Source organism: Panicum virgatum, chromosome 9N (genome assembly GCF_016808335.1).
Source record: "Panicum virgatum strain AP13 chromosome 9N, P.virgatum_v5, whole genome shotgun sequence".
Lineage (NCBI taxonomy): Eukaryota > Viridiplantae > Streptophyta > Magnoliopsida > Poales > Poaceae > Panicum > Panicum virgatum.
Window position 1 is genome coordinate 51,643,466 of NC_053153.1, and position 26,122 is coordinate 51,669,587.

The window sequence follows — 26,122 nt, forward strand, 5'->3', positions numbered from 1 at the left end:
AGGGCTTCAAGGTCGGGGCAACCAAGTTGGGTTCGATCACTACAGCTATCTTGAGGTGGCTAAAGGCTGGTACCCTCAGGGGATCGGTGTAACAAGAACATTGGTTGGATGCTCAGACATTCAGACAGACAGGAGTTAAAGATCAGTTCTTTGACCCTCGAAATGCTTCTCCGAAACCTTTCGAGACTCGGGGGCTGCACCCAACGGGTGCGCCCAGGGGCACATCCCGTTCTAGATCTGCTAATGACGAACACTTATAAAGAGCACCGAAGGACTTCGTTCGGCATCACAAATTCGACTCGGCCCTCCGACGCTCGGGGGCTTGACGGAGGTAGATCTATGTACATCCCTGCCGAGTGGGGCCCCGAACTCGGGAGACTACACTGCTCGGTGACTCGGCTATGACTACTCGGCGTGCAGGACTGGGCTGTGCACGGAAAGGATCTCCAGTGGATCAGGATGAGAGGCTCCAGTTAGAAGTCTGGATATCTAGGTATCTTAACCGACCTCCTTCCTTGTAAAACAACCCGAGTATATCATTCCTTGTACCCCTATGACTCCTAGTCTATATAAAGGAGGCATAGGAAGACCCATAGAGAGACTCTTCTTTTTGCAGCATTCCACAAATCCTAATACAACCCCGAACACAGCACGTAGGGTATTACACTCATCGCGGCCTGAACCTGTCTAAGTCCCTGCGTTTTCGTGTTACCATCGAGCTCTTGGTCCTGAGATCCCCATCCTGAAATTCTACCGCCGGGTACACCCCTGGTGGACTGGCCGGAATAGCAATCCGACACCGACCATGTTGTAGTAGGACTCCAACTATCCTCGGCTAGGACTTTCCATGTAACCCTATCCCCCCGGATATATACGGGCGGGAAGAGACCCCCTCAAAAAATATCAACACCTAAGGCAATACAAACAGCCCCACAGGATGTAGGGTATTACGCATCTCGCGGCCCGAACCTATCTAAATCCTTGTGTTCCTTTCACCATCGAGTTCCAGAGCAATCGATCCCTACCTACAATCCTACTGCTAATGGTATCCTTGAGCAGGCTTGGCGGTAAACACCGATAGGATCTGTTGACAGTCCTTAAGTCAGAAATAGAACCGTCAACTCCTGCACCTTATCATGATATTTAATCACCAAACTTAGTGGTAGGGATTAATTCTAATCAATTCCACAAGTTTTTCTTGATTTGCAGGCACCCATACGTGAAATAAGATGAAATCATGTAGAAGACACAACAGAAATACACAGAACATCGCTGTCTACGTTACACATTCAGAAGAGGCCCACAAGGAGTGCACCGACCAAAGATGGGCCCAAACTGCCTCAAAAGGGGGTTGTCGAACCCATGGTTCGGCCGAACCCCTACTGAGGCGGTCCAGGCTCAGTTTTGGCGGGAGACTCGATCTTATCCACTCCAAGGCGGCGCTCTATGTTTTCATATTTATTGATGGCGGGAACCAACCTCTTTGGGCTATAAAAGGAGCCCCCCTCACACCTCCAAGATGCATTCCACCATTCACCATTCTCTCATCCATTCCACTCCCACACACCACTAGAGGAGAGATGTAGAGGGGCTCCAGTTGTAAGATTTGGCTAGGGAGTGTGCGAGGAGAAGTTCGGGAGGAGGGCTGGAGTTGTCGGCTTCCCTTTGCTTGTACCTCGACGGATATGAGCCTCTTTCGAGTAAGTATCTGAGTCTTCATCTACTTGTTGAGTTCTTATCAGAGTTAAGCTTTTGTTATCATCTGCTTACGGGACCATCATCTGTCCTCGTGATGGGTGCTCTAGTCTAATGGCTCGAGTCTTGGACGGAGTCGGGGCTAGAGTACTAACGATAGCGTATACATGGGGTCTGGGCTAGAGGTTACCTTTGTTTGCATACCTTCTCCACGGTTTGTCGGGATAGGCGGTAGGTGGTGACAGCCTGTCCATCCCTTGTAGTCCCCCACATGAGGGTTGGGTGTAGAGCTAATAGCCGGATACTCTTGGTAGACCAGAAGTAAGCCGGTGCCCGAAGTAAGCAAGTGAGAGCTGGTTTATCTCTCTTAAGTATCTCTTCTCTTAGACAACCACACTACCCAAAGGCCACCCTTCTCTCTCTTCCTCTGGCTAAACTAGTTAGAAGACTGTTACACCTCCGTTCCTCGTGGAAATTATGATACCCTGAATACTTCTGGGTGAAGTGCTACAATAGTATTTCTGTGCGCTTGTGGACTTCTCTGCGAGAGTTAAGAAATACCAACAAACATTTATGGTGCCATTACCGGGGACGGGCTTAACAACCCCGTTCCTAGTGATTGAGCTAAGAAATGTCAATAGGATCCGACTTGAAGATCAAGGCCCATGATGATGAATGAAGCTAATTATGGTTTGTGCTACACTAGATTTTGCCTCTAGAGGAGAGACAACAAGAAGGATGCCTGGAAGTTTAATTAGCTATCGCTTCCACTTTCGGTATGTTTTTCTTTAGCCCAAGGGGTTTGTACCCAGAAACTCGTACTACAACTCTCTGGATTATTTAATATTAAACCCATATGGTGATTTAACGTGAAGTATGTCTGTGATATATAATTGAAATAAGTTCTTTATGTAGTAGCTACTGATCCAAGGACTATCATGATGACACATGAAGTCGGGTTCTCCTTTTAGAAACCTGGTTCATTTCACCAGCCACTTTCGGACCGCCAGCAGTAACCAATTTGTGCTGGCAGCGAGCCTCATAAGCAACTACCGGTGTGAATGGTTTAAATTTTCACTGGCGGTTTCTTAGGTGGGCGACCAGCACAAATTGGTTACTGATTCAAATTTAGAAAGTCCAAGTTCGTCACGTATTACAACAGCATAGATGAATTAAAGCACAGAACATTACAAACTAGACTGGCATACCATATATGGTTCAAACATAAATCAAACACAAAGTCTGGTAACACAAGTCTCATCCGTCGCACACACAAATAGTCCAAGTTCTATATTTCACACAAAGTCTCATAACACAAGTCTAACACCTACCTAATAATCCGGAAACAAAGAGATATGCCAACACACCTACAATTAAACCAAAGAAAACCCCAAGGGTACCAACTCTAGCTCCATTCTTCTTCTTATCAGCCTCATGATTCAGGCTAGCAATGTAGTGATGTGTTTCTCCATTTTGAATCTTCATTTGCACATCTCCATCTTCATATCACACAATCGCATCTTCAGATCTTGAAAGTTCATGCTTAGACTATTGGTAGCGGTTCAACAATTCTTTAAGGTTGAACAAGACGTGGTTAAACCAGTCCTGGTGCTACTGCTGAAGTTTGAGAAGCAACTGCATTGTGGGGACTGAAGACACTAGATGCACCACAATTAAGCAACAAATGTGGATGATTGTCTACCAGCCACCTCATGGAGAGTCCTCGTATTGGACTCCTTGGATTGGCCAAAGAGTAAATACAAAAAGATCTGTTATATGTACTCTTCCCAGCACTTTTATGCATTAATCACTTATTTTATTTATTTATTATTTACCAATGTACATTTTATTAAATGTGGTGTTCTGGAGGATTATAAAGCTCCACCCGACCCAATTTCCAAAGACTCATATAAGATGATCCGGGAGATGCTATGTGATTTTTTCGTCAAGGATGTCATCTCACAACGCAGCTTCTGCTACGGTCCATTTGAAACTGTGAAAACTTGTGATTAGACATGTGGATAAAATTTGAACTTGAAGTACATGTGTACATGTGTATATTTCTAGTGGTGGGTGATAGCGTCACCTGCCTCTAAAAATGGTACACATTTCCTAGGACAGGTGATGCGCGCCATCACCCATCCCTAGAAATATATTTTCATGGACAGGTCAATTGGTACAGTAGCTCTGCTCCCTTTGTAGGAGCGGGTTACCTTTTGACCCATCCTAAATAAACGCGGCATTCCTATGAATCGTTTTTGTAATAGTGTCTTTAATCTCTTTCGAGCATCTTTCCATATAACTTCATAAGGATTTACTAAATAACCATTGTTTTATCTATTTAACTTCCACTATCAAAAAGGCTATTCAAAAACTACATTTGTAGGAAAGCTGTTTTTTTCTAATGTGTCAAACAGTTGTGTAGATGCATAAAAATGATGCGACTTGTGCTTAATTATCCAGGTTGACATGCTCAAGTCAAATTATTGTTGGATTGAACACTATTTTAAATGACGATGTTTTCCTCTTCCTTCATCTATGCACACGGTTGTGGCCTGACCTTTCAGTTTGCAAATTAAAGAAAAATTATGTAGGCGTAATCTTCCCTACAGCCAATTAATTTACTGGAGACAATATAACTCTATCCACAAAAGAAAAGTTCGTTCTCCATTATGTGATTCATCATAAAAAATAGAGTATTATGACAGTTATCATGCCTCAATATTTCAATAATAGGAGTGGTGTATTTTCAATGCGCCTGACATCCCGGCCAATGTAATACAAACAAATTAGCAACCAGAATATAACTGAATTGAGATGATCAAAGCATGAAGGACAAAAACCTTGGGAATTAAAAATAATTGCCAACTGGCGCAATTAGTGCAAACCCAGAACTGTGTAGAACCATTGTTGTACCATCGAGGATCTAAACAAGATTATCATCCCAAATTCTGTCAATTCAATTCCACAAAGGGAGACCAACTAAAACTGTCTATGTATCATGTTGTTTGTTTCAGACACAGCTAGCGAAGTCCTCCTGATTTCTCGAAAGAGAAAGCATCCAAACTGCGAGCCTACGTGATGTCCATAAACCACAATGATGCAAACAGTAATATAAACTATTGAACTCAGCTCGCATTACTTCTACATCATTCTCTCTCAATGCCGATCGCATATAAATAGGCTCACAATGGTGCCATCTGATTCTCACGCCCAAACTGATCTCTGACATTCAAGAGCTAACCTAAACCTTCAGTACTAGCTAGCAATTCAGCATCAATGGCCTCGGCAGCGCGCATGTGGGCGTCGGCTCTGATGGTGGTTCTCGCGGTGCTGTCGCTGGCCGCCAGCGGCAGCGCGCAGCTACGGTACGGGTTCTACAAAGGCAAGTGCAACGCCAGCGACGTGGAGGCGGTGGTACAGGGCATCGTCAAGGCCCGCTTCGCCCGCGAGGCCCCCATCGTCGCCTACCTCCTCCGCTTGCAGTTCCACGAGTGTGCCGTCAATGTACTTCCCTGCAGCAAAGCTAGCCCGTGCATGTCCGTCGTCTTGCATTGCATTGCATTGCTCCGGGTGATTAACGCGACAGGTTCGTTCAACCGCAGGGGTGCGACGGCGGTCTACTAATCGACGGCCCCGGCACGGAGAAGACGGCGGGACCGAACCTGAGCGTCAAGGGCTACGACCTCATCGCGGCCATCAAGGCGGAGCTGGAGCGGCGGTGCCCCGGCGTGGTGTCCTGCTCCGACATCGAGATCCTCGCCACCCGGGACGCCGTGGCGCTGGCCGGCGGGCCGGCGTACGCCGTGCGCACGGGGCGCAGGGACCGCCGGCAGTCTCGGGCCTCCGACGTCAAGCTCCCGGCGGCCGACTACACGGCGGCGCAGGCGGTCGCGTATTTCTCCAGGCTGGGGATGACCGCGTACGAGACGGTGGTGCTTCTGGGCGCGCACACCGTGGGTGCCACGCACTGCAGCGCCATCAAGAACAGCCGGCTGTACGGGTACGGCGGCAAGCCCGGCGCCACCGACCCCAGAATGGACCCGGCCACCGCGTCGGTGTACAAGAAGTGGGTGTGCCCGAACGTGTCGTCGTCGGACGGCAACGCCGTGTTCCTGGACGACCAGTGGAGCGCCCTGAAGGTGGACAACCACTACTACAAGAACCTGCAGCTCCACCGTGGCGTGCTCCCGTGCGACCAGAACCTGTACAGCGACGGCTCCACGAGGTGGATCATCGATCAGCTGGCCAGCAACAGCGGACTCTTCCAGTCGGCGTTCGGGCAGGTGCTCGTGAAGCTCAGCGAGGTCAACGTGCTCACCGGCGCACAGGGCGAGATCCGCAAGGTCTGCAACAAGTTCAACTGATGACGACATCTGATCATTCCGTCTTCACCTCGTGGATCGTGTCATCCAAAATGTTTTCTTCCTTTTTAATCTGGTTTGATCAAATTTAGTTGATTTTGATGTGGTTTTCATTCATTTTATTTCATTCATTTCAATCGGTTTTTGTAATAACATACACGTTGTGGTATGAGCAAGCGTTGTAATGAGGAAATTGATGTCGTGATTATTTTATGGATTACGTTACTATGCCAAATCAGATCAGTGTTACTATAGATTTCTTCATTTCTTTTGTACTACCTCTTCAAAAAACGCGTGCTTCAAATTTAAAAATTATAGTTGGATTTGTCATGATCAATTGTCATTACAGTAATTTAATTAGTTTTCATTATCACTTATAGATTAAAACCAGCAAAGAAAGTGGTATAATGGAGATCATGATGGGCCCAAAACATCTTACATTTAGGAACATAATTTTCCGTACATCTCTTTGAGTAAACACCCGATACGCCAAGTTGCTCTCATTCCAACGATGTTACCAGTATAGGCAGCATATATGTAGTGGAAGGTAGTAGGTATGAATTTGATATAAGACTCAAAATCATATACCATTTTCTGGCATAGAACAATAGCCAATTTAAGCAAAAATAAGTTATACGAATCAACTCCATTATTGAAATGGGTTGGGTGCTACTTCAGTTTTACATGACTACTCCTATATGGTCTGTCTCCCATGACGACGTGCTCGATTGGGTGGCATATCCGTGTGGGCGGCCGTTGATAAGCCGGATCCTGGCTATCCTATCTGACTCTGCCCCCCAGAAACCAATGTTACCAGCAAAATCTCAGCTTACCAGCAAAATCTCAGCTTGCCAAAGCTGCCACCAGAATTGGGGATCACAGACTCGATCAAGGGTTGCAGTAGTATATATCCTGTTGTAACTTAAAAATGGTCGAAGAAATAATTAAATAGCCCTAAATTTTAGTTCATATATCAAAGCCTGCCGTGAAATTACAATGTACGTTAACACCATTTTAAAAAAAAAATTGATAGTTTACACAGTTGTGTCGATGCATAATATGGCGCACCTTGTGCTTAACTATTCCATTTCAAATCGCTTGACATATTGTTGTGTTGACCGCTACTAAAAATATTACTAGAATGTTCTAGTCCCTCCTCTATCACTTTTCATATATGGCTGGTTGTGCTGTGGCTTGACCTCTTAGATTGCGAGGAAGTACTACCTACCTTCCTACAACTAACAACTAATGGGCCAAATTAGGAAATTTTATGTACTACTGCCTCCATTCCAAATTTTAGATGTTTTGGCTTTAATAAATTCATAGTGTTTGCTATGCACCTAGATATAGCACATATCTAGATACATAGCAAAAATTATAAATCTAAAAAAAAGAAAAAAAATCTATGGGAGTACGAAAGAAAAGTTCATGATGTTGTATACGTTCTAATTTTCCTTGCATAGGTGAATTATCCTTAGGGCCGTCTCCAGGATTTGGAGGCCCGTGGCGATGGCGTGGCGTGGCAAGCTGGCGACGGAGCAGCGACGGAGCGGTGCGTCGCGGCGACGGCGACAGCGACAGCGACAGCACGGCGAGACAAGCTGGTGATGGTGCGGTCGGCAGCGCGGCGACCGGCGACGGCACCACGACCTCGGCACGGACAGGCGTCGGCTTCGAGTGACGAGCGGCGTGGTCATGGTGTCTGTATTCACGTCGATCGGTCGGAACGAAACCAACGGCGATGGCAATGGTGTCTTCGTGTGGAAGGAATCGGCAAAGGGCCACTGCTCTTCATTTCCCTCTAGTCTCAGCGGATATGGGCTCTTGCTGTTCTAAACTACCATCTGCTATGAGCCTTGACCGAACAATTTGGGGGCCCTTCAATTTTAGAGGCCCTGTGCAATTGCCCACCCCGCACGTGGGCATCGAAGGGCCTGATTATCCAGCCAACCATGATGTATAAATTTCTGCTTTGCTTCTGTTTCTTATATGTGTTTAAGAGTTTTTTTTTGCATGAAATTGAAATTAAAGAGGGATCTTGTATCATAAACTGAATGAAAATGTACAGAAATATTGCTCCGAAAAGGACTAAAAGATTACAGTTACTGAAAAGACTAAAAGAGGGTGCCGGGATTGGTTGAAATGGAAAAGAGGGAAGGGATCTTGTTTCGAAAAGCGATAATGCTAGGGATCGAGCGTCTGATGGATCGGACGCCCTCCCTCACCATTCCATTCCAGACTCGCCTTCCTCATTCTATCCCCTTCCATGTTTCTCGACCAGGCCGGCGGCGAGCGGCGCGCGAAGGCCGCGGCGCACGAGACCAACGGCGAGCTCTTGCCGGCAGTGGCGTGTGAGCGGCTGTGGGAACTCCGGGGGCCGGCAGAGCACATGGCCGGCGATCCCAGCACGGTCGGCGATGCATGTAGACAGCGGTGAGCCCCGTGTGAGCAGCCGCGAGCTCCGGAACAACAACGAGCCCCCTGCCGGCGTCGGTGAATTCCGGTCATGGGGGCAGCTCTGGGCGGTTGCTTGCTGGGGTGCATGCGGTGGGGAGCTGGGCCGCTGCTCCCCCGCCCTGGTCACTGTCCCGCACCAGGGGTAAGCCGCGCCGGCCGCCGGAGGAGCTCCGAGCGGCGGTCATGGCGGGCAGCTCCTGGAGGTTGAAGATGACCTAAGGCTGTGGTGAGCACGGGGTGGTCATGTGGCAATAGGTATCTTATGATGTTGCAGTAGTGATTTTAAAATGTTGCAAGTATTTCAAGCGGATGTTGCAAAAGCAGATCTAGACGTTGTGTTGTTGCATTTTGTTACAAGTGTTTTATCTAGATGTTGCAAGTGTTTATCTGGATGTTGTAAGTGCTTAATCTGGATGTTGCGCCTTCAATGAGATATTTAAATGTCTGAAACGAACATGGCACCATTTATGCCATTTCGAGTGATTTTGGTGATCGAATGACAACACAACACTTGGACTAATATGATTGTTAAGATGATCATTCTCAGGCTTTTAGGTTCAAGTGATGCAAAGAGAAAGAGAAGATAGGCGTAGCAAGACCAGAAGGGCTGCCCCTACGGGGGTTCCGCATGAGCATCGGTCAGTAGCACCGGAAGAACCGACACATGAGCATCGGTGCATCCGATGGTTGTCGGAAGAACCGACGCCATGGTATTTTGGTGCAGAAGGAAATCGAAGCCAAGTTAGCTTATAGGCACCGGATGAACCGATGGTTCAAAAAGGGGCATCAGTGCATTGGGCGTACTGTGTTCCAGAGACGATGCAAGTCGCGCAAGAGCCAAATCTTCAGCACTGGTTGAACCGGTGAGGCATCGGTGCATACTATCGGTGTAATGACATCAGCAGAAGAGGAGGATGCTGTGAGTGACCGGTTTAACCGACGGGAAAGCATCGGTTCAACCGGTGATCACTGTGTCAGCTGTCAGGAGTTCAACAGCTACTTCGGGTATTAGAGTGACCGGATGAACCGACGCTACCCCAGACAAAGGCATCGGTTCAAACGATGATACGCAGATTTTCTGCTGACCGTTGGAACAACGGCTACAAGACTTGGTGGCCTATATATACGCCTCACCCCGGCCATTTGAAGGTTGCTGGAGTTGCTGGATATCCCACACACACCCAAGAACATCTCCAAGCCATACAAAAGCATCAAGATCATATCCTTAGCCCTTAGCACACTTTGAGAGTGTTGTGTAAAGGTTAAGCTCTTAGTGAGTGTGATTGCAAGGCCTTGAGCCTTTGTGCTGTGGTTCTCTAGTGAACCAAAACAAGAGCTTGGTGCGCCGGCACCTTGGAGCTTTGAAGCTCGCCGGCAACGTCATCGACTCTCCGACTTGGTGTGGAGCAGCGACGACACTTTGTGGAGACCCCCATCCTTTGTGGAGAAGCTCCTTAGTGGAACCCGGGGCCAAGGTGACCGTGATTGTGTTCACGGAAGAGACTTGGTGGCCGAGTAGCAATACTCTTAGTGAGTACTACAACAACGTGGACGTAGGTGTGCCTTTGTGGCTAACCGAACCACGGGATAAACACCCGCGTCAAGAGTTCGCTATATCCTATCCCGCTCTTTAAGCTTCCGCATTTCTTACTAGCAATTTGTGTGCCTTTACTTTCATAGAATAGTTTCTTGATAGGAAAGACTATATGTTGCTAAACTCTTTTGGGATAGGGGTTTCACACTAGAACAACCTAGTTGCACATCTAGAAAGCATGTTTTAGTTTAAGTTTTGTGCAAACTAGTTGGAGCCATAGGTCTAAGTTTTTATTAGTGCCTAATTCACCCCCTCCCCCTCTTAGGCTAGAGCACCCGATCACTTTCAATGTCCTATGCAACATGAAACATATGTTGCGGCGGATTTTTCCCTCATTATCAATGGATGGTTAACAATTTTTTTCAATATTTTTTGATGTTGCAATTGCTAGTTTTTGCAGATGTTTTTTTATGTTGCGAATGTTATTATTCGATGTTGCGTGGACCGATGGAGCGAGCCCGTTCGGAAAGTGATGGAAATTGTAGAGAATACGCATGGCTCCGAAATCTGAATATTACAGCTGCATGCTAAGCAATGATAGCTGGTGAGTCGATTGGTGTAAACCCACTAACGTAGAACCATTCTGGCACAATTAGAGTCTTGAATTCTTTGGCTAGTCAATAGAGCAAAAAGAATACCCACACTCATATGTCATTCATTATTCCCCGACGAATATATCCCTTTCCTTTCTGTCACAGCTAGCATAGCAAGCTAGCAAATCCTTTAATTCCCTCTCTTGAAAATTAAAATAGAAGGGGGGGGGGGGGGGACCAGACTGCGAACCTACGTGATCTCCATGACCACGGTATAGACGATTGAGCTTGATTATTGCGATATCATTACCTATAAATAGGCTTAGCATGGGCCATTTGCATCTCACCGCGCTGGTTTGAGAAACCAGGAGAGCTAGCATTAGCTAGTAGCCTAGTGTTAGTATTAGCAAGCCAAGCTTTTTATTTGCATTGCATTGCTATGGCCTCAGCAGCGCGCATGAGTGCGCCGGCGCTAATGGTGGCTTTGGCCGTGCTGGCCTTCGTCGCCGGCGGCAGCGCGCAGCTGCAGTACGGGTTCTACAAGGGAAAGTGCAACGCCAGCGACGTGGAGGCGGTGGTGCAGAGCTTCGTCAAGGCCCGCTTCGCCCGCGAGGCCCCCCATCGTCGCCTACCTCCTCCGTCTGCAATTCCACGAGTGCGCCGTCAATGTACGGACCCCCCAGCTAAGCAATCAAGCTACTCCATGCACACGACTGTTACGAAGGGGTCGTGGATTAACATTGCAAAGAGACTGTAATTGCAGGGGTGCGACGGCGGCCTGCTGATCGACGGCCCCGGCACGGAGAAGACGGCGCCGCCGAACCTGAGCGTCAAGGGCTACGACCTCATCGCGGCCATCAAGGCGGAGCTGGAGAAGAGGTGCCCCGGCGTGATCTCGTGCTCCGACATCGAGATCCTCGCCACCAGGGACGCGGTGGCGCTGGCCGGCGGGCCGGCGTACGCGGTGCGCACGGGGCGGAGGGACCGCCGCCAGTCCCGGGCCTCCGACGTCAACCTCCCGGCGCCGGAGTACACGGCGGCGCAGGCCGTCGCGTACTACGCCAGGCTGGGGATGACCGCGTACGAGACGGTGGTGTTGCTGGGCGCGCACACGGTGGGCGCCACGCACTGCAGCTCGATCAAGAACAGCCGGCTGTACAGGTACGGCGGCAAGCCCGGCGCGACGGACCCCAGCATGGACCCGGCCACCGCGTCGGTGTACAAGAAGTGGGTGTGCCCGAACGTGACATCGTCGGACGGGAACGCCGTGTTCCTGGACGACCAGTCGAGTGCCCTGAAGGTGGACAACAACTACTACAAGAACCTGCAGCTCCGCCGCGGTGTCCTCTCCGTTGACCAGAACCTCTACAGCGACAGCTCCACACGTTGGATCGTCGACCAGCTCGCCAAAAATGCTGGCCAATTCCAGGCGCAGTTCGCCAACGTTCTCGCAAAGCTCAGCGAGGTCAATGTGCTCACCGGCACGCAGGGGAGATCCGCAAGGTCTGCAGCAAATTTAACTGACCATCGGATCGTCCGGTCTCCTTATCCATTTATCTGTTTAACTTCCCTCTTTGGTTTGATGATCTGAAATGTTGTCGTCTTCTTATTACATTTTTGTTTGATTCAAGTTGCTTCATTTTGATATGATGTTCAATTCATTTCATTTGAATTCTAACGTTTTTGTAATGAGTAGTAATAACCTATCTTACCTTTCTAAGGGATGAATGTATCATCATGTGACTTTGATGAAATGTTGTCTCCTTATTACTATTCATTTTGTTTCGATCAAAGTTGGTTCATTTTGATCTTATGTTCAATTCATTTAATTCGAATTTTATGGTTTTATACATAATATGTAACAGCATAAGTGACGGGTGAATGTACCATGTGTATGATTATGCTCTGTAAAGAGAAAACAAAGCAAGTTCGTAAGGTTCCTGGAACCTGCCACCCAAGTTTGAGTCCTAGACTATGCCTGCATGGACGCTCGTATTTTTCTAGATTTATTCTTTTAGTGGTAAGCTAGTTCGGTCTTTCGGAGATACTTACAGTATAGATGACCAAATGGACTCGGTCTAGTGGATTGCACGAGGCACAGCACGAAAAAACACGACACTAACCCGGCCCGACCCACGATCAATAGGGACAGTGGCGACACGACACAATGAGGCGTGTCGGATCTACACCGGGACCTCGGCATGTAGTGCCGGTCCGGACACGACACGACTAAAGGTCTAGCACGATTCGACCCATTCAACAGCCCATCCCTCAATCCGTGGCTTCCTACCATCCATCACTCTCTTCCTCTCTGGCTCTCTCTCCACCCGCACCCTCTCCTCCCGGAGCACCTTCCCTTCCCTTATGGATGGAGAAGATGGCATGTGAGCGGCTGGCGACATCCAGGGGCGCGGCATCAGGGGCCAGCGAGCAGCGGCTCAGCGTGCTGGTGGGGGAGGCTAGCGAGGCAGCAGCGGCGGGCGCAACGGTGCGCATACTGGGGCGGCCGACGAGCGGAAGTGGCGCAAGCAGGGTCAGTCCGGCAAGCTGCAGTGGCGCCGCCTTATGGACGGTAGGCCTCGGCGTTCAGTTAGAACCGAACCGATTCTTGGAGAAGTTTGATTTCTCGAAAATAGGAACCGTTCGGTTCTTTTCAGAATTAGGAACCGAGGAACTTTATTTTCGGTTCCTTTCGGTTCGGTTCCGGTTGTAACCGATGGAATCGAACTTCCATGATGCACTAAAAATAGCTCATTCAATAGCAAATTTCGACAACATTTCACCTTATTTAAAAGAAAACAATGTACAATGGGCTATAATGGGTTGAATGTACAACAGACTACAAAGAATTTAAAAGAAAACAAGCAACAATCACAACCAATTTAGTGATTCACACTCACAACAGAGTATAGACTAATAGGTTGATGGACTGAATGTACAATGTCCTCGGTTAACCGAGTTAGGAACCGGAACCGAACCGAGTACTTCGGTTCCTGAGAACCAGAACCGAAGAGGAACCGAAATTCTCGGTTTCGGTTTGATTCGGTTCCGATTCATGGTTTTTTTGTTCGATTCTCGGTTATATTTGCCCAGACCTAATGCGGGGTGTGCTCGATGGGCTCGTTGGGCTGGCGTGCTCGTGGGCAATCGGGTCGGCCCGGCACGGTCAAACCTCCATCGTGTTGTGCTTGAGCCGGACGGAAGACACGTGGTGCCAACATGGCGCGGCACAACTAAGCCACCATACCTAGTCGTGCCGTGCCCGATAGTGTTTAGGGTCGGGTCGTACCGTGCGGGCCATCTGGCCAACTATACTCGTAAGGTAGGGTTGTGTGCGTGTATTCATATGGATGAGCGTGTGTGCGTATATATGAGCGTACATCTGTACTGTGTTTGGTGGGGGTGGGGGGGGGGGGACCAAAGGCTGCGAGTACATGGTTGCATGCCTGATCACTGATGTTCGAACCGGGACCTGTAGTCTTCGTTATACAGTAATAGCAGTGGCCGACCATGTTGGGGCCAAGGTGTTGTAGCAATTCAGACCGACCGTTGCATCAGATACATCAGACCTGTGGGCTGGGGCTTCTTCCGTGTTTAGACGAAAAGAGCGGCAGTTTTAAACAATTGGCTGTAGAATTGAAGGTAGCAACCTAATCACAGCGGCAGAAGCTACACTATATACATTTGCCTTCTTCCATTTCTTCCCCAAATTGTAGGTATGAACCAGCGCGTCAATGATAATCTATACTCCCTTTGTTCAAAATACAAGTCGTTTGAGTTTTATCCTTAGTCAAAATTTTCTAACTTTGAGCAAGTTTATAGGAAAAATACACCAGCATCTATGACATGAAATTAGTTTTGTTAATTGCGAACATATCTGGTGGAAACCGCAACATTCGTGAAAACCCGCGCAAACCATAGCAAAAAAAAGTCAACTAAATTTACCAAAAATCACACATGTAGATAATATGATGATACACAACCTTGTAAAATATATTGTCCAAACTCGACTTTGTTTGTGAGATATAAAAATAACAAATTTCTAACAAATCATTTTGACAACTTTCTGGCTTGAAATTTGTTATTTTATATCTCACAAACGAAGTCGAGTTTGGAGAAGATATTTTACAAAGTTGTGTATTATCATATCATCTACATGTGTGATTTTTTTGATAAATTTAGACGACTTTTTTGTCGTGATTTGTATGGATTTTCACAAAAATTATGGTTTCCACCAGATACAACGCCTTATTAAATACGTCTCGGTAGTCCATATATTTGGTATTATAGTTGTTAAAGTGGATCGAAATTAAAGAAGCTTGACTTAGAAAAAAATGCTATTAACAGAAGAGAGTAGCTATTAGCAAGATAGTTTTCTTCTATAATACCAAATTAATTCTGCATCTCTTCTAGTGCTTCATCACCGCCACGTATTACAAGAACGCGGTGAAGCACTATTGTGGCAAGCCGGCAGCAAGGCACGTACGGCCACGGACGTTGAGGCAAACGGGGCCGTTAGCAACGCGAACGCCGAACGGGGACGCGGCACAGCGGCAGCACTGCTGTTGCCCCTGCCCGGCGATAGCTTACGACTTGACCTCGGGGATTCTTTCATGGCTGGCTGGCTTTCTTTGCAGCTTTTGCTCCTCCTAGACCAGTGAATTAGTGATTCAGACGCCCAAGGAGCACTATTCATCTACACGGCCGTTTACACGGCGTATAAACGCTACTCGATGGGTAGCTGTGTCGGCCGATTAGCCGTGTAAAACCGTATAAACCCGTTTCGACAGTTTATAAGGTCGTTTAAACGGCCGTGTATTCCGACTATTTGTTACAGTGGGTGACCGATCGTTCACCGTTTAACATTTAGACTAACATTGTCAAAGAGTACTCTACGAGAACTTGCTCAGTAGGTCGGTGCTAGTATCAGAATGGAATGAGAATTGGCGTGCTGATAGCACGGGCTTCGCAACCATTTTATCTTCAAGATAACCATGGTTTAGGGAAAGACATGCGTTTTTCCAAACAAATGGTGATCAATTATTGGTAAACAAACTCTAGCTGAGCAATGCGTAGGTCAAGAAAAGTCTACAAAGGACCCAAAAATAAGCAACTTCGAACATGTCGAACACATTACAACAACAATATAGTCTTGTGTCCCAAACGAATTGGAGTAGACTAGAGATGAAATCTAAAAGACACAAAGGTCATGATTCAGGCACATTGATAGTTAGTCTCCAAGCGCTCATATCCAAAGCTAGCTCCTCAGAGATATCCCAATCTTTAATGTCTCTCTTAACCGACTCGTCCCATGTCAGTTTAGATCTACATCTACCCCTCCTTAACTTATCAACACACTAACACCCCACTACGCACCGGCGCCTCCGGAGGCCTCCGTTGGACATGTCCAAACCATCTCAACCAATATTGGGTAAGTTTCTCCTCAATTGGTGCCACCCCTACTCTTTCCCGAATAGCTTCGTTCCGGGCTCTATCCCTCTTTGTGTGCCCGTAAAACCACCGTACTATCCGCAACTCTACTACACTCAGTTGCTGGACATGTCGTCTTTTTGTAGGCCAACATTCAGCACCGTATAACATCGTCGAGCTAATCGTTGTCCTATAGAACTTACCTTTTAGCTTTTGTGGCACCCTCCTGTCACAGAAGACACCAGAAGCTTGACACCATTTCAACCAGCCAGCTGAGATTCTATACCTAACATCTTCATCAATGTCGCCATCCTTTTGTAGCATCGAACCTAAATACCGAAAAATATCCTTATGGGCCACCACTTGCCCATCGAGACTAACGTCACCACCCTCATGCCTAGATGCGCTGAAATCGCACATCATGTACTCGGTCTTGGTCCTACTAATTCTAAACCCTTTTGACTCTAATGTGCGTCTCCACAGCTCTAACTTCTTATTTACCCCTGCTCTACTCTCGTCCACTAGCACCACATCATCAGCAAAGAGCATACACCAAGGGATATCACCTTATATGTCCCTTGTAACCTCGTCCATCACCAAAGCAAATAAATAAGGACTCAATGCCGACCCCTGATGTAGGCCTATGTTAATAGGAAAGTCAGTGGTGTCGCCACCACATGTCCGGACAAACGTCATCGCATTCTTGAACATATCCTTGATGAGGGTAATGTACTTAGTTGGGACTTTGTGCTTCTCCAAGGCCCACCACATGATATTCCTTGGTACTTTGTCATACGCCTTCTCGAGGTCAATAAAGACCATGTGCAAATCCTTCTTCTGCTCCCTATATCTCTCCATCAATTGTCGTATTAAGAAAATCGCCTCCATGGTCGACCTTCTAGGCATGAACCCAAACTGATTTTGGGTCACACTTGTCACTCTTTTTAGGCGGTGCTCGATAACCCTCTCAGAGCTTCATTGTATGGCTCATCAGCTCAATCCCACGGTAGTTAGTACAACTCTGAACATCTCCCTTGTTTTTGAAGATCGGTACTAATATACTTCTTCACCATTCTTCAGGTATCTTGTTTGACCGAAAAATAAGGTTAAAAAGCTTGGTTAACCATACTATCGCTCTGTCACATAGGCATCTCCACACCTCAATGGGCATACCATCAGGGCCCATCGCTTTACCGCCCTTAGACCTGGGCATTCTCCGGGCCGGGTCGGGTTCGGGTTCAGGTCGGGCCAAAAAAAGCCCGGTGTTTTTTCTAGCGGCCCGTGCCCGACCCGACCCGGTGGCCGGGCCGTAAAATTGAGCCCGCACCCGACCCGACAGCCAGTCGGGTCGGGTTCGGGTCGGGTCGGGCCGGGCCTATGTAAAATGTCGGGTTCCTTCTTGTTTTTCGGGTTTCGGGTCAAAATTTTTAGCCCGTGCCCGGCCCGTCAGTCATACCGGGTCAAAAATTTTGACCCGAGCCCGCCCATCAAACTCTTCGGGTCGGGTCGGGTCGGGCTATTTTCGGGCGGGTTGGGTCGGGTCCGTTGGGTCGGGCAGCCCATGCCCAGGTCTAACCGCCCTTCATCCTCTTCAAAGCCTCCCCGATCTCTGCCTCCTGAAATCTTCTCACAAAACGTCTGTTGGTATCGTCAAAAGAGTCATCTAGCTCAAAGGTAGTGCCCTCATTCTCTCCATTAAACAGCTTGTCGAAGTACTCTCGCCATCTGCCCTTGATCTCATCATCCTTCACTAGAAGTCGATCCGTCCCATCCTTGATGCATTTGATTTGGTTAATGTCCTGTGTCTTCCGCTCGCAGATCCTAACCATCCTATAAATGTCCTTCTCCCCTTCCTTCGTGCCTAGTCGCTGATACAAGTCATCGTATGCCTTACCCTTCATTACACTCACAGCTCGCTTTGCAGCCTTTTTCGCTAATTTATAGCCCTCGATGTTGGTTGCACTCTTCTCAAGGTGGATGCGCTTGAAACATTCCTTCTTCTCCTTAATAGTCCTTTGCACCTCGTCATTCCACCACCAGGTGTCTTTTCCTTCCTGTTTGCCTCCCCTACTCACGCCAAGCACCTCTAAGGCCACCTTCCGGACACATATCGCCATCTTTAGCCACATGTCGTCAGCATCTTCTCCTTCTTTCTAAGGCCCCTCACCTACCATCCTCTCTTTAAACGTTTGCGCCGCTTCCCCTCTAAGCTTCCACCACTTCGTTCTCATAATCTTAGCACGTTTGTCCCAGTGGACACGTACCCGAAAGCGAAAGTCCGCCACCACAAGCTTGTGTTGAGAGACAACACACTTCTCAGGTATCACCCTACTATCTAAGCAATCCCGTCCATCCTCCCTCCTAGTAAGGATAAAGTCGATCTGGCTCGAGTGTTGTCCACTACGAAAGGTCACAAGATGGGATTCTCTCTTCCTAAAAAGGGTATTCGCTATCAACAAGTCGTAGGCCAACGCGAAGTTCAAAACATCCTCCCCCTCTTGACTCCTGCTACCATACCCAAAACCCCCGTGCACCCGCTCGAATCCTACATTAGTCGCACCCACATGGCCGTTGAAATCTCCTACTATGAGTTTCTCGCGGACAAGCACGGTACTGACCAAACTATCCAGATCTTCACAGAACTGCTTCTTGGTGCTCTCACTCATGCCTACCTGAGAGGCATAGGCACTGATCACATTCACAGTCGAATCTCCAACTACTATCCGGACCAGGATAATCCAGTCGCCTCGCCTTCTAACATCTACGACTCCATCCTTAAGGCTCCTATCGATCAAAATACCGACACCATTCCTACCCGATGTTGCCCCCGTGTACCAAAGCTTGAATCCAGTACCCTCAACCTCCTTCGCATTCTGGCCCTTCCATTTAGTCTCTTGAACACATAGAATATTTACACACCTCCTAATTGCAAACAGTATCTAACATGTCGAACACATTCTCTAGTAAAATAGGCACGACATATCTTGAAGTGTGTTCAGAAGCACAAGCACCAGCTAAGCAATGAAAGCACTCCAAGTTCCGTTGGCATAGCTTTATATAAAATCTGAACAGTTTATGGGGGCGTAAACTAGAGGACGTATCCAGTGCCGTAGGCTCCCGCACTGTGCGAGGTGTCTGGGGGAGGTTATTAGCGGGAGGTCTTTCCCACACACCGTGCAATGTGTAAAGGCCACCGCTCGAACCTGAGACCTCTCGGTTCACACGCGGCAAGCACTACCACTTGCACCAGGCCGCCCTTTTGGGCGTAAACTAAAGGAAAGAAGCGTAATTCATTACTGCTCATGGCGGCCAAAATTCACTGGTAACTAACACTCGTCAGGTTGTGGAACTCATGAACATTCAAATGGCATACAACAAAGTTGGGACAAGGGTCAAGAACTTTCACTTGTAGGCTTGGAGCATTGGAGCCCAAGTCTGAAATTTTAGGGTAAAATTCATTCAACAACAGCTAACAGATCCGATTCCCGGCAGAAACAGTGCTTCTCATCAGTACCAAGGTCCACCTGCAGATATCCAAAATCAGAGCATGCAGGACTAAGAAAAAGCTCACGAAATATTTTCAGTTAAGCAGGAATCAATTAGTTTACCTCATAAGCATTGATATCTGAAAATAGAACCTGCAAAATCGCAAACAATACCAGGTTAGTGTGTTCTGTGAGATAGACATCTTATTTGGGTAAAAGTAACATATAAGGAAGGATTGCGCCAACTGTAAGAACTGATACAAGGAACAATGTACTATATCCCTAGCACTAAAGTATGAGTGCAAAATAGACCAGGACAGGAAAGCAAAATAAAGCAGTACTGATACAAGAAACAATGTACTCTATCCGTAGCACTAAAGTAGGAGGGAAAAATAGACCAGGAGAGGAAAGCAAAATAAAGAATGTGTGTTTTCAGATTTTACAGTGCATCATGCATATCTAAGGTTATTGCCACTGCAGGTTAATTCTATTGACAGACACTTTCGATATTGTTGAGCGATCAGTAGTGGCCTCTGTTAGCTTTTGGTATCTATAAAGGATCGATGAAACATCTCAGCAGACCAGTATATAACAAAAAATTGAATGTCTACAAATGAAGAGTGCAAAATACATTTGTCTTCACTGTTACAGGTCAAACCATCAGAATAGGAACCTTCACTGAAGATTATTACTCATTAATTTACTCAACAAAATATATTATTCTTTCATGACAGGATAACACTACAGAACATACGGCCAAGGTTTTCATTAAGTATTTAATTTCCTTCATCATAATAATAGAAAGATTATAGAAGACAAGCAACCAGAATATGTGCATCATGTAATAGAACATTCTCTAGTACAAACACAAATCACGTGCAAGAAAAAACAACGCTTCTTGCCAGTAAAAGTGAGTGTCTGTGCATGCATCAATAGGTTATGTTACAAAATGCTGCTTACCTTCTTTCCAGCCTCAACTTCACTAACATCAGCACCGACCGATAGAATCTAACATGAATAATACAATATTGTTAGATTGTAGCCTGCTGAAGTTAAGAATCACAGAAATCGATAGTGACTAGAGATCTCACCTCACCCATCAGATACCTCTCAAACTTAACAGCAGACTTAGGTAGCAATACACCTCCAGCAGATTTCTGGAAGTATTAAAAAAAATTAGTTGGAACAGCTAATTATATGGATGTATCAACTTATAATAACTTCAGCAAAGACATTTGCATCCAGTAACATAGTTCCACAGGATTGAACCATCATTCTGCTATAGACAAGTAAATATGCAACAGTTGCTTCCACTAACTTCTAAAATAAAGGGGCCATCCTAGACAGCACATAACATGTCAAAGTAACCATACATAGGAATAGGAAATGCAAAAAAACCTGTTGGATTCACAACAGCCGAACATATCTTTGCAGTATTGTAAAATCTCTATACAGTGCACAAAACAGAACACTGAAATTACAGTGAAAATGCATGTGTCTCAGCTTCAGTGAACCAATAAAACAGCTTAGCAGATGAACATGAGATTTCCCTGAGAAACCAAGTGACAGGTGGTGCTTCAAAAGCCAAAAGTAAACTAATTTGGATTGATTCGGTATTTTGTTTAGCCACCTTAATACTTTATCAAATGTGTTTGATCAAGTTTAAACTTAAATTAACTGAAACATAACAGTTGAAAAGTGGAGCAAGTATACAACTTTGTTATAACTACCAACAGCAAAATGGAAGTCCCTAAAGCCTACATCAGTATACTAAGCTTTTTACAACATCAGAAAAACTTAAATGTAACCATCCTATGGTTTCTAAAACATCAATCCATAGTACAGAGTGTTTCACTTGCAAACTAGAATCATCACACTTAAGGATTCTTCAAACATCTACGAACGTTTGAAGTAGGAGCAACGCACTGACAACTACCACACACGCAATCGATAATGACAAAAAATTTTAGCATTGGAAAATTTCATGGCTAGTTGATGTAGAGGAGAGACCTCAGGGATCTGCTGGAGACGGACGAGCACCCGGTCGGACTGCGGCGCCACCTGACGAGCAAACCAACACAAGCACCACAGCGTCAGACCTCAGAACCCTACCCAAAACCCTTGATTCCTTGGAGATTCAAAACCAGAACGCGTCATCTCTGCACCGAGCCCACCTACCTTGGCAGGGTCGTACTTGAGCGCGGCAACGCGCAGCCCGGCCCGGCGGGTGACGGCGGCGACCAGCGGCCGGCGGCTGCAACTGCTGCCGGCGACGAGGAAGGGTGAGGCGGCGACGGCCAGGAGGGAGGGCGCCATTGGAGAGCAGAGGCTACGGGGAGGGGACGCGGGAGCTTCTAGAAGGACGACGAGGGGGTTTGGTTCGTTCCGGCCTTCGGCAATCGCCGGGGGTTGGTGCGTCCCGTTCCTTATCTGCTTGCCTTGCTCGTGAGGATGGCATGGGATGGCTTTCTTCTCGATGCTTCCGTGGTGTCTTATTGGGCCCTTATATTTTGCTGGGCTGTGATTTTCGTTAGAGAGTAGAGCGCTCCCATTTAATTTGGAGAAATTTCAAGATTGGGTCTCGAGAAATTTCAAGATTTGGGTGGGGCGTCAAATTCTGAAAGACTCATGAATTTAGACTCAAATTCTAAAATATCTCTTTAATTTGGCCCGTTGAAGCTTCTCTGAGAGTTTTTTTAAAATCCACTTTCTAAATCATCATTTAGAGAGTTATTTAAGTAAATAATTATTTTTTATATTTTTGTACTTTTCAACAATTTTTATATATTTTGTACATAGACTAGAGAGTCATTCTCGCTCTCCATCTTTAGCTAGTAAGAAATTTGAAATAAAAGATGTCTATATTTAGATATCTAATAGAAAAGACTATTGGAGGGTATTTTTTTCATCAAAATCTCTATTACTATAAACTAAAAAAGATATAAAAACTCTCTTAAAAATGCTCTTACACAAGTTACTACTGAGGATGGTCGTATTTTTTCACCAAAATTTTTATTACTATAAACTAGAAAAGATATAAAAACTCTCTTAAAAATGCTCTTACACAAGTTACTACTGAGGATGGTCGATGCAGCGTACGCTTTTTTACGGAGCATATTATAAAGATACAAGCTTGCTTGCACAACATTCCTCGTTACCCGTGATGTATGATCAGGTCAATTAGGGCAGTTTTAATGTGAGTTTTATGTAGAGTTTCATAACATTAAATATCATTAATTTTGCTAATAACGTGTCAAGAAGAGAGAATGATAGAGTTTCATGAAATGATATGTAAAGAGAGTTTCATCACCATAAAACTCATCTCGCACAGTTACCTAAGTAACTGTGTCTATAAAACTTCCACTTAGGCCATGTTTAGTTCGTGAAAAAATTTGAATTTTTTAGTACTGTTGCACTTTCATTGTTATTTGGTAATTAATGTACAATTATGGACTAATTAGGTTTTAAAAATTCGTCTCGTCATTTACAGTTGAACTGTGTAATTAGTTATTTTCTTCAACTGCATTTAATATTTCATGCATGTGTATGAAGATTCGATGTGACGAATACTGTAGAAATTTTTTTGGAAACTAAACAGAGTCTTAGATTGGCTTTATAAAAACTATGCGTCGCCTGGATAGATGAGATATAAACGACTAATCCATTAAATAGTCTCCCGGGCATAGCTAGAGTGCGGGACACGCTCGCTGTACACACACATGACACATGGCACATGCAGCCGGTGGTCTCCCGGGCACGTAGCCCGGCCGCGGCCGGTCCTAGCAGCTTCCAGCCACGCATTGATGCGCCGCTCGGCTGGCTCTACTGCGCGCGCTACAGGCGCCTTCCCAGCCAGCATTTTGGGCTAGTGGGCTGGGTGGACCAAGAGACTGCTTGCTTTGCGTGGCCCGCGCGTTCGTACTGACGCTGTGTACGGTGTACGGTGTATAGCCACGCATCCGGCATCACAAGACTTTTTTTTTTCTGGCAGCTGTGGAAGGGGCGTAATGCTCGCACCTTCCGCAACGATAACCAGCAAACTCTCATGGTTTGTCGCTTGATCAAGTTCGAGGGAGACAATTGGATTGCCGCGGGCGCTACAAACTTAGGTTGTCTCTTTTGCGAGGAGTAACCTTTCGGTCTTACTGTAGTCCCCGGTCGCTCTTTTCTGTAATATAGTGTTCGGTATTTGGGGCCGGCGTGTTTCACACGACCGCGCGTTGATGTAATTTGAAACTATTTTCCTTCTTAATACAAAAATGCGTAGCTCTCCTGCGTATTCGAGAAAAAAAAGACTTTTTTTCAGAAATCCCTATCACATCAAAAGAAATCTTACTATTTTATAGTATTAAATAAAATCTGTTTATAAATATTTTTTGACAGCTGAGTGCTTTTTCGCGAGACGAATTTAATGAGCCTAATTAATTCATAATTTGCTACAGTGATGCTACAGTAACCATTCGCTAATCATAGATTAAGATACCTCATTAGATCCGTCTCGCAGTTTAACCCCAGGGTTCTGCAGTTAGTTTTATAATTAATATTTATTTAATACTTCTAAATATTAAAAAGTCCTTATGACTTTTTTGAAGTCCCTGTTTCTAAACACCCCTGATGCTGCTTGCTACTGCCCCGTAAGTTCGTACTGACTACAGCACAGAGAGATAGACTGGTGTCCCTGTCACGATCGAATTATTAGCACGTGCGTTTCGATCGAGTCCTAGCAAAGCTAGCATAGCAGTCACTCATCGATCAGTTTGGTTTTCTACCGACACGATCATAATAAAAAGAATCCGTCGTCACTAATTAACCATTGTAGTAAAAAATTAAACTAGCCGCGTTAGGTTCGCGAGTAGCCGTCGCGGGGATACAAATATTAGCTAGGTTGCGTACGTGCCAAACATACCACCTGGGAGATTATTGTTTATATATGCCTCGCACCGGTGCCAGCTGCATATATACTCACTGCGGCGTCATCGGATAGATATAGATCGACGACGACTCGTGGACTCGTGGTCTTTGGTCTGCCCGCGGACGCAACGCGAACGCGATCGAAGTTGCGACGAAGATGGCCAGTTTATATTTCTCAAAGACAGGCAACGGATACCAAACCGGGTGGTGCCGTCTGCTGTGTGCATCAATCAATGGCGACCGAGATGATGATGCATGGCACGTCACACCAAAGTTGGCTCGAAGATCTTACTTGATTGCCAAGGTTAGTTTAGCTTAGTGCCTGTGTGCTGAACTGCTGACAGGGATGTAACGATTTTTTTTTTTGGCGATTACAAGGATCGATCGGTACGTTCGTCTCTTGATCACCGGGTCAAAACGGGGCCGATTTAATTAACAGTGGGCTAGCAGAGGGGATCAAAGGTGACAACTAGCTAGCTAGCTTATTACACTGATCTTCTTCTCTCGCTTTTTCTCGTACGTGCATTTGAGTAATTACGGTGCGCTGCATGATGCGTGCGTAGGCGGTGATGCAAAAGAGTGGATGGCAAGTGCGCGCGGCATGCATGAGCATGACGGGGAGCAGCTAGGCAGGCAGCGTCGCGCCGCGGCGAGGAAGGCGTGGGCGACCGGCGGGGTCGAGAAGAAAAGGGATCAGCTAGCATCGCCCGATCGACCCGAGCGACCGGGACTGGAGTATAGTAGTGGAGTGGCAGGAAATTTACAACGGAGCTTGATTATGACAGCGGACGACGGTAGCGGTAGGAACAATGGTTTTTTCTTCCCTTGTTTTTGTCTCGACTACTGATGCCCGCGTAGGCGTGCGTAGCTCTCATGCCATGCCATGCCATGCGCGCAGGTTCAACAAAGTGCACTGTGCACTACCCACGCGTTCACACCTCAGAGCATGCATGCCTGGCCGCATACTACGCAGTTGTATGCAAATGATACGCCTCCTGCAGATGTTTTTCATCTGCTTTTTTACAGCCATGTGCAAATAAAATGGGATTATTATTGCAGCCTGTGGGGCCTGCATGTTTTCTTTGTATGGGACATTGAATCGACTAGAAACTTGCTCAATCGACCTTATTGGTTTCGAAGGAAAACAAAATCAGATGGAGATCGATGTGTCGAGAACATGTTTAGTTGGCACGTTCAACTTGCCACACATTCTTGGTAAGTGTGGGAAGAAAAATAGGCACCTGAACTTGGACAAAGATAGACAAGAAAAAGGACTACATGACATGTGGGCTGGCTAGGGAAAAAAAAAGTTAAACATACAAGTTATAGCAATAGACAAACACTTACTACTAACAAAATTGTGGTCACCTAAGATTAGGTGCGGCAGATTTTAGTTGTCAAACCAAAAATGCATGCCCAAAGATTAAAAAAAAAACTCGACCGGGGGTTGAAACGGACCCCACCCGTATTTCATTAAGAGGAGCGACTGCTCAGCTCTTCTCGGCCGAGAAACCCCCCGAACTCTGGCCCATACCCAAAGGGGTCATGCCTTGCGGCGAGCACAACGAGGGGGGTTTTTACCTCGCGGAGGGGAAATTCCCAGAAACAACCGGCGAGTGCGCCAACGGGGGCTCGAACTCGCGCCGCGAGGGC

General features: G+C 46.5%; 2 protein-coding genes and 1 pseudogene across 2 annotated transcripts; 2 read left to right on the forward strand and 1 right to left on the reverse strand.

Moving 5' to 3' along the window:
- Positions 1-4,974: 4,974 nt before the first annotated feature.
- Positions 4,975-6,224, forward strand: LOC120688132 (peroxidase 57-like). The gene is made up of 2 exons (XM_039970308.1): positions 4,975-5,202; positions 5,301-6,224. Exons 1-2 carry the CDS (start codon positions 4,975-4,977, stop codon positions 6,060-6,062), a joined length of 990 nt encoding a protein of 329 aa, XP_039826242.1. The 3' UTR covers positions 6,063-6,224.
- Positions 6,225-11,015: 4,791 nt separating this feature from the next.
- On the forward strand, positions 11,016-12,268 carry LOC120688135 (annotated as a pseudogene).
- A 7,076-nt stretch (positions 12,269-19,344) lies between these two features.
- Positions 19,345-22,034, reverse strand: LOC120688136 (10 kDa chaperonin 1, chloroplastic-like). Its single transcript, XM_039970309.1, has 6 exons — positions 21,737-22,034; positions 21,569-21,619; positions 20,650-20,715; positions 20,519-20,566; positions 19,682-19,711; positions 19,345-19,597 (listed from the first exon to the last, which is right to left on the reverse strand). The coding sequence occupies exons 1-6, from the start codon at positions 21,872-21,874 to the stop codon at positions 19,529-19,531; spliced, it is 402 nt and encodes a 133-aa protein (XP_039826243.1). The 5' UTR covers positions 21,875-22,034; the 3' UTR covers positions 19,345-19,528.
- Between the last annotated feature and the right edge of the window lie 4,088 nt (positions 22,035-26,122).